This window comes from Balaenoptera ricei, chromosome 1 (genome assembly GCF_028023285.1).
Source record: "Balaenoptera ricei isolate mBalRic1 chromosome 1, mBalRic1.hap2, whole genome shotgun sequence".
In the NCBI taxonomy this organism is placed as follows: Eukaryota; Metazoa; Chordata; class Mammalia; order Artiodactyla; family Balaenopteridae; genus Balaenoptera; species Balaenoptera ricei.
The window spans coordinates 38678712-38688587 of NC_082639.1; the positions used below are offsets into that span (position 1 = coordinate 38678712).

Consider the following 9876-nt stretch of genomic DNA (forward strand, 5'->3'; position numbering starts at 1 on the left):
GCCAATGCCAGGTGACCTGAGCTGAAACAGGAAAGACTTTCCCAGGAGACTGAGTTCCCCGAAGGTAAGGGCCAGCCCTCCCCACTCTGAGGTTCCTAGCCTAGCCCAGGAATTCTGGGTCTAGGATTCTGAGAGCCCTGGGAAAACCTTGGTGACTCCACCCTGGAGAGCTGGGCCAGACATGACCACATCAGCCAGGCCTCCACATGGCCCAGGATCTCTGGACAAAAAGCCCTCCCTGCCCCATTCTGGCCCAGTTCCTTCCACAGCCTGCCCAGGAGCCATGTGGCACCCAGACCACAGCTTCCCACCAGGGCCTTTAGTTTGCCTCCTTTATTTTACCAAAAATAACAACAATAAAATTTCCCTCTGTTCACAAAAAAATACACCCCCCCCCGCCCCCTGCCGCGTAATCAGCACTGGCCATAGCCTAGACTCCATCTTCCAATCCACGGTCCTCCTTGGCAGAATCTTTGACACCCCCCCCACCGCCCCCCTCACACCAGAGCTTCTGGCAAAGCTGCTGGGCCAGTGCTTCCCTTGGGAACTTCTCTGGAGGCAGCTGTCCCAGGTCCAGCTGGCTGGACCCAGGAGCCCCATCTGCTTCCCCAGAGATCCGGCAGCTGCGGGGCCATGGAGAGGGGCATGATTTTGGAGGTTTAGGCTCAGCAGACAACCCCAGCAGACCACAGGGGTGGTGGGGCACTCTGACATCAGGCTAGAAATCCTTGCTCAAAGCAGGAACAGCTGTATCCTGGAGAGGGGCTGTCAAACCCTCCTTTGGAGTGCATCTCATCTCCCTGTGTAGCAATCCACAGGCCTGGGGTGGGAGTCAGAACCCCTGGTTTCCATTCCAGCTCCACAAAAGCTTTGCTGGGAGGCCTTGGACAGTTTCTCCCGCCTCTCCTCTGGCTTCAGTTTTCTCTCATGTACGTGGATGATTCTGTGAGTGAGACTGGATGATCCTCAGATTCCTTCTGGCTCTCCATCCTGGCCCCCCAGCCTGGAGTCTCCAGGAGAGGAGGGCCTTGTCCCTGCCTCAGTTTCCCCACCTGTGGGTCTGGGTGCAGGGCTGGGCATGGCAGTACTGAGTAATAAGTGCTGAATGGACATGCCAGTTTCTCTGTGGATAGCTACGCTCTGAGATCCAACCAGCTGGAATGTTTCAGGGATGGTTGGGAAGGAGGCAGGTACTTGCGGGATGGGGGCTCTCCAAGCCTGGAAGAGTCCATTCACAGCTATGTGGTCCTCAATGTCCCAGGCAAGAGATAAGGCTCTGGAGCTTCCCAATTCAAGCTCACTAGCTTTGTGGGTTGGAGGATTATCTTGTGCCGGGCTTCAGATCCTCACAACCACATCTGGAGATTCAGGAAGCTAGATTGGAGTGTATGTTTCCTGATTTAAGGACTGGGGATCTTTGTGGACATGAAGAATCACCCCTGACGCCCATGAGGCTATCTATAATCAGGCCTCCTGGAGGCAGAGGGATGAAGGAAATGACAGCTCCTGGGCATCTCTAGCTGAGCAAATCAGAACCTATGGTGGGCCAGGATTTCAGTCAGGGCAGGGCCCCCCTTCCTACCTGCCCCCATCAGTAGCTCCCCAGAACTCATGCTGATGGAAGATGGTAACCTGGAAGATTCAAACATGGAGCTACATGTACAACCACAGTTCGTGCACTTACACACATAGTCAGACACACCAAATGGGAAGACTGACTTGTCATCATTCCTAAGTGGTCATGGTCCGATGGCCCTAATCCCTACTTCCTTCCTTCCTTCCTCCCTTCCATCCATCCATTCATCCATCCATCAATTTACCTAACATTTATCGAGGGCCTACTATGTGCCAGGAACAGTCTAAGGCAGGTAGCTCTCACAGACACACCCCACAGTCAAAATCATACACATACACACCGATATACACATGTCATCCGTGTCCACTCACACATAGGCTGCTCATGCTCTTGCATCTTTCTTGCCGTTACTTCAGCCACATCCACGTTCCCCAAACAGGCTTGGCAACCACCATGGAAGGGTCAAGTGTCAGAGCAGGCTAGACTTCACGCTAAGGGTTTAGCTGCTCCTTTTCACCTGTCTGCCCACCTTTAAGCTCTTCCCTGCTCTACTCACAAACAGTCAGGGGGACATGTGGGCAGACTCCTGAGAACCAGAAGTCCAGGGGCTTTGTGTGTGTGGAGGGGCCCCAGGGCCTTCAGGTCCCTCTGCTACCAGACTTCTGAGGGTCCCCTCCCTGGCCACTCTGTGTTCAGATGGTCCATCTGATGGGCAACAAGGTCCAGGGCTGGGCTCAGTGACAGATCCGCTCTGTCATCTCCCTCTGCAGAGACACAAGGTGGGGAGGGGTCAGTCAGAGCTCAACCTGCCAGGCAGCCCGTTTCCAAACCACAGGGCCCGGCTACTCTTCTGCCTGAGCCTGGCCCCTTCCCGCCACCACCGCCTCCCAACTCCAGGCTGCAGATCTGTGTTTGTAAACTGATACTTGAATGAAGTCGCTATTAAAGTACAAAATCCATTGTTAAATGAATTGCGGTCCCCTAACATATCCACTTGGATACTGGATTTTCTTAAAGCAGGTAGCCTTCGGATCTGAAAACTCAGACGCTAGCCCTGGTGGGGGAGGGCAGTGGGGGCTTGGCCTCACCAGTGGCTCCAGCTCCCGCTGGTCCACCAGGCTGAACTCTCGGATGAAGTAATAGAAGTGCTTGTAACAGGTGTTGACATGCGCCTCGGCCCCCATGCTGAGAATGCTGTCGAAGTGGTGGATGTAGACATGCACAAAGACGCGGAAAAGGCGGGTCAGGATCTTGGTGCAGACCTGCTGGAAGTTCTTGGGGAAGGGAACTCCTAGGGGGCGGGATGGGCAGATATGGGGCATCAGCAATCTGATGATGAAACTCTGCCCAACCCTGCCCTCCCCCACACAGGCAGCCTTTGCCCAAGATGGCCTCTTCCCTAGCACACTTCCCTGTGGGAAACAGAGATCAAAGTTTGCTTTCTCCCATACTTCCCTTTTTAATGAAGCACTGTGCCTCTCCTCTGCTGAAATACAAATCGTCTTCTGATTTTCCCATCACCCTGAACAGGACTCTGCAACTTTGTTGGGTCACTGACCAACCCTTCTTAGACTATAATGGAAGTTATGCCAAAACTCTCCCCAGAAACATGTGCATCTGTAGGTGCTCGCACACAACACCCTTGGATGCAATTCCAAGGGGAGTTCATCAATATCTGGGGTCCATTTTTAAAAATATGGGCCTTCAGGATTGAGTCCTAACTTCCCAGCTTGGTGCCTGCTCAAGGCTTTTCATGATCTGATCCTGACTTGCCTCTCCAGCCCTACCGACTCCTTCCCCTTCGCAACATTCACACGGCAGGCCCCAGACGCCAATCCTGAGAATTACTAAATCTTCATGAACAAGTTCGTATATCTCTCAGTCCTTCAAATAGTCAATAAGACTTACAAGAACCTTCCGTCTGTGAGCCAGGCCCTGTGCTGGGTCCTTTGCACCTTTAGCCTGGTATGATAATGGGTATGGCAGTCATTCTAGATATGATAAAACAGAGGTGCATAAATGTGGAACCACTTGCCCAAGGCCACACAACTATTAATTAGTACAGACTGGAGGTAGGATTCAAGCCCTCTTTGCACTGCACTGCAGCACCCCTCAGGGAAAAATGCCACAGACCCTGCCAGAGAGAAGGTCCAGGACCTGTGAAAAAGGCACAATTTCTGTACAGTCCCCCATGCTCACGGTGGAGATCTTGGTGGCTACACCCTCTTCTCTGCTGTGGCAGAGCCATCCCAGGATTAAGGCACAGGCACCTGGGATCTCACAGGTCTGGGGGTGAAGGCTAGAAGGGAACAAGCGCTCAGACGCAGGCCCACACTGACTCACCCCACTCCATGAGGCCCTTCCCCTTCCTCACTGCTCTCGGGTGGGGCTGAGCCCTGTCTCCCTGTGAGCCCCTCCAGGCCCAGCCCAAGTCCCTCAGACTTGTCCTGTCCATCTAGACGTGGGGCCCTGGGCCTCAAGAGACCTGAGCTGGTTCTGAGTCCCTCCTGATTCAGTGCACTGTCCCTCTCTCGGCCTGTTTCCTCTCATGTGAAATGAAGATACCCATGTTGGACATGATAGTGCAGGAAATGGAAGGCCACCGACTGGGGAGGGGCGTGGGCACTGATTTGTGACTCAAGGCCCTCAGCATTCAGACTTCTCCCCTCTGGGCCTGACCACCCTGCCCCACCCATCTCTGATTCCCATAGCCTTAACACAGATGAACAGGAGGCCAGGTGGGGCGGGGCTGCTGTGATGAACACAGGGTCATGCCTGCTCAGCTCCTGAGCCAATACCATCTCTTGCTGCCCTTGGGTGGGGAAGCTGGGCCAGGATGACATCATTCATCTCCTCTCCCCACCCTCACCTGCCCAGGCTGCCCAGCTGAGAAAAGAAAAGGCTCCATGGGTTGGGCTTGACAAGGGAAAATTCTGCCTTCAGAGCCCACTGAGGAGGAGATACCGTCTGGCCCCCATGGGGCCCCACCCCCTTCCCTTTCCTGGGGCCAGGAGTCAGAGGGGACTCCCAGGAGGCAGCAAGTCAGATCAGCCCAAGCAGGGCGACCTGCTAGGAGCACCTAGAGGCACTTGTTCTGGAAGGTTTTGAGAATCATAGTGGTCTTGCCAGGGTGTTCCCTGGAGGGACACTCAAGCTTCAGACAAAAAGAGGCCCCAAACTGGGAGCCAGGCCGCCCTAGCTCAAGATGCCTGATCTTGAGCAGACACGATCTCCCTGAGCCTCCGTTTGCTCTTCTACAACATGGCTGTATCAAGCTAAATGCCTCATCTGCGCGATGGGCCCCGCTGGCTCCCTTCCTCCCTGGCCAGGCCTGACCTGCCTGCCAGGCGGCACTCACCCACGCGCGTGGGAAAGACATCCTCGTCGTTGATGAGTCCCTCAATCCAGTCCATGAGCAACGCCATGTAGCGCGGCGCCGAGAGCTTGGCCGGCCGCCGGTACTGGCGCTCGTCCTGCCAGCGGTACTCGTAGCGGGGCCCGCCGGCCATGACCGGGCAGCTGGTCTCGCTGCAGCGCTCGGCCATGGTACCGTAGATGAGGTTGATGCGGTTGAAGAAGTCCACCACGTGCACGGCGATCCAGTCGTCGATGTTCTCGCCCGGTGGCAGCCTCACCACACTGCGCAGGTCCAGACCCGACTTGAGCGACGCCTGCGCTTTCTTATACAGCTCAAAGCGCTGTGTGCCCGGCTCGAAGCGCTTCCGCGGCCTGAACGTCTTGTCCTTGGCGAACACCTGCTTCAGGCACAGCGCCATGGCCAGGATGGGTCGAGGGCCAGGGGTCCAGGGGCAGGCCCTACGGATGCCCTGCCAGGGCCAAGGGCATGGGGGAGCACGGTGGTCAGGTCCTTACCAAACGGGCTTGACTTCCCAACACATCATTTCCCTCCCACCTCTCGGCTTTTGGCCTGGAATTCTCTGCCTGGAATCTAAATCCTCCTCATCCCCACAGTCCAGCATCCTGCCCTATTTCCAGATACCCTAGCTCCCCCTGCCAAGCGTCCACAGCCCTCCCATCTTGTTTAGTTTCCTCTCCACTTTCATTGTGTCTCAGAGAGGGCTGGGCCTGGGCTCCGGACAGGTGCTCCTCAGACTTGCTGTGAACCATTAGAGAGCTGGCAGAGGCTTCCTGCAGGCAGAGGCCCCTGCAGGAGGCAGGGGCCTGCACAAGATGACCTCTGGGGATCCCATGGGCTAGTTGGTACAGCGTGGGAGAGCCGGCCTGCATTGTCCTGGGGGTAGGGGGAGAGCCCCCGCCCTCGGCTTCCTCTGAGATATCCCGCAGTCCATCCGGCCACCGGGGATTCCCAGGGAGCAGGAGGGACTTTTCTACCAAAAATGTCCTTTCCTTTTATTACCCTGAAAGGAAAGAGCTCTCATATGGCCAGCTGGGTGGCCTCTGAGTGTGGCTGCAGGCACTGGAGGGAGGGGGAGGTGGCAGGTCTAGAAGGGCACCACTTCCTCCAGCAGTGGCTGGAGATCCTTCCTCCCAAGCTAACCTCCTCCAGCCTGAAACACAAACCAGAACAGCGCTGGCCCCTCCCACTGCACCTGACATTCAGTAGACATTCCTAGAGCACATACTATGTGCCCGGCACTGGAAGGTAGGAAAATGCAGTCAAATCACCCAGCTGGGCCCATCCAGAATTCAGAAGAATTTGCTTTGCCTCTTAGAATTGAAGGATCTCAGTCTCCGAACAGACTTTGGGGACAGTGATGGGGACAGCCCCAGGCTTTGAGGCTGGAGACCTGGGTTCTAGTCTCATCCACCACTGCTGGGTGACCCCTGCAGCAGGTACGGATTGGACCATACAACTTCCTCGGTCACTCACAGGCCAAGTTCCTGGGACTTCCAGGGTAGTCACCTCATCTCCCCTGTGAGTGTGTGAGCTCTTGGGAAATGCAGAGCCAAGTACCAACTGGAATTTAGCCACATGAGCACTGATCCTGACCCCAGACTGAGCACTAAGGCTGAGTGTAGGCTAAACACTGAGCTTTTTGGCTGCAGGCTGAACTCTGACCTGGCCCTGACCCTGGTCAATTTGAGTCCTGGATTCTGACCCTAGACTGAGGCTTGAATACAGCCACAAAGCCTGGCCTTGACCTCAGAGCTGACACTGGAGTATTTTCCTTTCTCACATCTCTAGAAATACTGGGACAGGTTTGGGGAAGGGAGGGTGGGAACAAGGTGACAACTGGGTGTAACCAAAGGTACATGTGGGTCATCATGTCAGACAAGTCAAGCTAGTGGAGAAGTCTGAAACACACAACACACAGGCCAAGAAGGGAAAGTCAAGTAAAATGAGAGGAGTTGGGAGAGTAGGGGCAGGTCTCCCAGCAGGATCTTGTCCTCTTGAAAAAACCTCAAAGATGTGGTAGGTCATCCATCCCCTACCGCTCAACTTCTCACCCAAAGAAGTCCCCAGTGTGGGACTTCCTGATCCAAGAGGAGATTTCCATGCTTGAATTGCAGCCTGCATTCTAAACTCTGCTTGGGGCAGGAGCTTCCAAAATCATTCACACTGCAATTAGGTTGGGTCCATGGGCTCTCCACCTTTGCACAGCCCCCCTCAGTGACAGCTACCAACAGACCCTCACCCTAGCATTCAACACCTCACCCTAGCTTTCCTGCCTCACTTCCCTACAGAAACCACCCTGGGCTTCTTCCTGATCCCTGAACACGCCCCCAACTCCTGCTTCTGTGTGTTTTCTTACACTGGTCCCTTGGCTTGACTCACACTGTCAGGTTGAATGCTACCTCCTCCCACAGCCCCTCTACTGAACCCAGATCTCTTTGTCCTTGGGTGGAGATTACTCTTTGGCCATTGGTCCCCCACCAGCCCCACCCCCTAGCCTCGGTCAAGGCCTGGCACATAGCGGATGCTCAGGCTTTAAGGAAAGCTCAAAATCAAGAATCATAGGGTTGAAATAGCCCTGAGAAATCAACTGGCCCAACCCACTTCTTGTATGGATGGGGAAACTGAGGCCCACTAAGGGGACTTGAGGAGACTGCATTCACACAGCAAGTTACAGGCAGGGGATCTCCAGTGGCAGAACTGGACACTGGGATAAGGTGGGGCATGACAACTAGTAAAGGGCCATTTTCCTGCACTGGCTGGTCGCTGGTCTGGTGGAAATAAGGGGAAAGGAGGGGAGTGGAGGGAAAGGGGAAGCATCTTCCCATCAACTAGACCAACCTAATTCCTGTTCCCCCAGCACACTGAGCCTTCCCCACACCCCACAGCAACTTTGGTGTCCTAACCAGTGAGCTAGAGTCCCACCTTCCTGCTGCAGAATTTCAAGGCCTGGGTCTTTCCCCAGGAAAATGAAAGCTTGGGGGTGGGGGGATGGATAGATGCCCTTGTATCCATGCCACTTGTCTGTCTTCACTTCCCACTCCCATCCCTTTACTGAGTTTCTAACTCTCACAGAATCTCTGTCCCCTCCCTGAACTTCCGAACCATGGCCATTCCCCCTCTCGGCCCCCGTTTCCTAACTCTGGTTGTCCTTTCACTCCTGAAGTGGCTAGTGATGGCTCGCTCCCTGGGTGAGCATCTGGGTTTCCCAAATGAAGACCACCGAGGGGCCCTGCCTGCTTCTGATGCTCAGCCACACCTGCCACTCCCCCAGGCCTGACCCAGGGTCTTGGCCCCAGTCTGAAACCAGAATCCAGCCTAGAGTAGTGCATGTGTGTGTCTATGTGTGTGTGTGTGGTATGTGTGTGTGTGTGTGTTGTGTGTGTGTGTGTTGTGTGTGTGTGTTGGGGTGTGTGTTGTGTGTGTTGGTGTGTGGGGTGTGTGTGGGGGGGTGTGTGTGTGTTGGGGTGTGTGTGTGTTGGGGTGTGTGTTGGTGTGTGTGTGTGGTGTGTATGTGTTGTGTGTGTGTGTTGGTGTGTGTGTGTGTGTGTGTGTTGGTGTGTTGGGGGTGGGGGCAGGGGGGAGGGCTGAGGGCAGAGATCCAAGAGAAAAGTAGAGGCGAGGACTCCCAGCTCTTCCCCGCGGCGCTTGGCCACCTACGACCACTCCTCGGCCTCTCCCAGGACCCCTGACGCCCCTCCCTCCCCAGCCCAGCTGCCAGGACAGACGGGTCGTAGGACCCAGAGGAGCAGGCCTGAAATTTCCGCCTCCGAAGACACGCCCTCCTCAACCGACTCGCCTCAACCTCAGCCCCGACTTTCCAGCCCAGAGCTTCGGACCCGGACCGAGGGCTGTGGCCAGCCTGCTTGGGCACAGGTTGCCTCGGGACGGTGCCACGCCGGGACGGCCGGCGAAATGAAAGTGGAAACTAGGCTGGGCCGTGTGCGCGGCGGGGCGCGAGGGGCACTCACTCACGGGGTCCGCCGGGTGGGCTAGCGCGAGTCCTGTCTGGCCGCGAGGTCACATCCCCAGCAGGCGGTCCCCTCCTTTTGCTCGTCGCCGGCCGCGCCGGTCCTCTCGCCAGTCTGCCTGCCGAGCCCGCGTCGCCCTCCCGCCCCCAGGCGACGCCAACTCCGCCCCGGCCCTCCCTGCCTGGCCACGCTGCGGCCAGGGGGCGGGGAAGGGGCGGGGAGAGGGGACCCCCCCAACCCCAATACCCCCGCCTTTCCGGAAAGTCTGTATCGCTCCCCGCTTCCCAGGGGCAAAGGGCTAAGGGCTGGCCCTCTCAGGAGGGCCAAGGAGGCAGCCTCAACTTCTTCGACTGTAAAATGGGGACAAGCCCAGCTTCTGTCTGGAGCTGGATACTGGTGGTTTCCTTGCCCTCCTAGAATCTTCTGTGTCTCGAGTGTCCCTGAGCTCGAGATCACTATACACTCCCATACCCTCAGCTCCTGGCATAGTGCCTGGCACATAGCAGGCACTTAATGAATGCCTTGGGTACAATGAGCTGAGTCCCTTACCTCAGCACTGAAAGGACTGGCCCTCAAGAGTGCTCAAATCACAGACTTTCACCTCCCCCACCAGGGCTGGGGTCTTGGCTCAGGCTGGGCAGATTCTCCTCACTCCTGGCGGAAGTCACCCCATTTCCCCCCACCACATTTTTGTTCCAGCTGTTCCCACTTTGGGATATCTTCTTTCCTTCCTTTCTTCCAGCCAAATCCAAAGCCTTCAAGACCTGATTTGCTTTTGCTACTTTTCTACTTGGGTTCTTCCCCTGAGGGCAGACAAATATTCTGCAGCAGCACAAAATGCACATGGTGCGCCCCAGGCCCAGGGACCAGTTGGCTGGCTCTGCCCTAGGGTGGTAGGGAAGGTTCGAGGCCTTCTAGGGTGCGAGAGCCAAGGCAGACAGATGGGCTACAGA

At 56.1% G+C, this 9876-nt stretch overlaps 1 protein-coding gene across 1 annotated transcript; it reads right to left on the bottom strand.

Annotated features, from left to right (window-relative positions):
• Nucleotides 1–443: 443 nt before the first annotated feature.
• Nucleotides 444–9063, bottom strand: MOB3C (MOB kinase activator 3C). Its single transcript, XM_059898156.1, has 4 exons — nucleotides 8924–9063; nucleotides 4935–5403; nucleotides 2665–2867; nucleotides 444–2340 (listed from the first exon to the last, which is right to left on the bottom strand). The coding sequence occupies exons 2-4, from the start codon at nucleotides 5350–5352 to the stop codon at nucleotides 2311–2313; spliced, it is 651 nt and encodes a 216-aa protein (XP_059754139.1). The 5' UTR covers nucleotides 5353–5403; nucleotides 8924–9063; the 3' UTR covers nucleotides 444–2310.
• Nucleotides 9064–9876: the final 813 nt, after the last annotated feature.

What these genes read in the sequence shown, in the direction of transcription:
- MOB3C (XM_059898156.1), bottom strand. Translation starts at nt 5,352, where the DNA reads ATGGCGCTGTGCCTGAAGCAGGTGTTCGCCAAGGACAAGACGTTCAGG. An exon ending in TGTCTTTCCCACGCGCGTGG is followed by an intron (nt 2,868 to 4,934) that starts GTGAGTGCCGCC and finishes CCCGCCCCCTAG; the next exon opens with GAGTTCCCTTCCCCAAGAAC. An exon ending in AGCGGGAGCTGGAGCCACTG is followed by an intron (nt 2,341 to 2,664) that starts GTGAGGCCAAGC and finishes GTGTCTCTGCAG; the next exon opens with AGGGAGATGACAGAGCGGAT.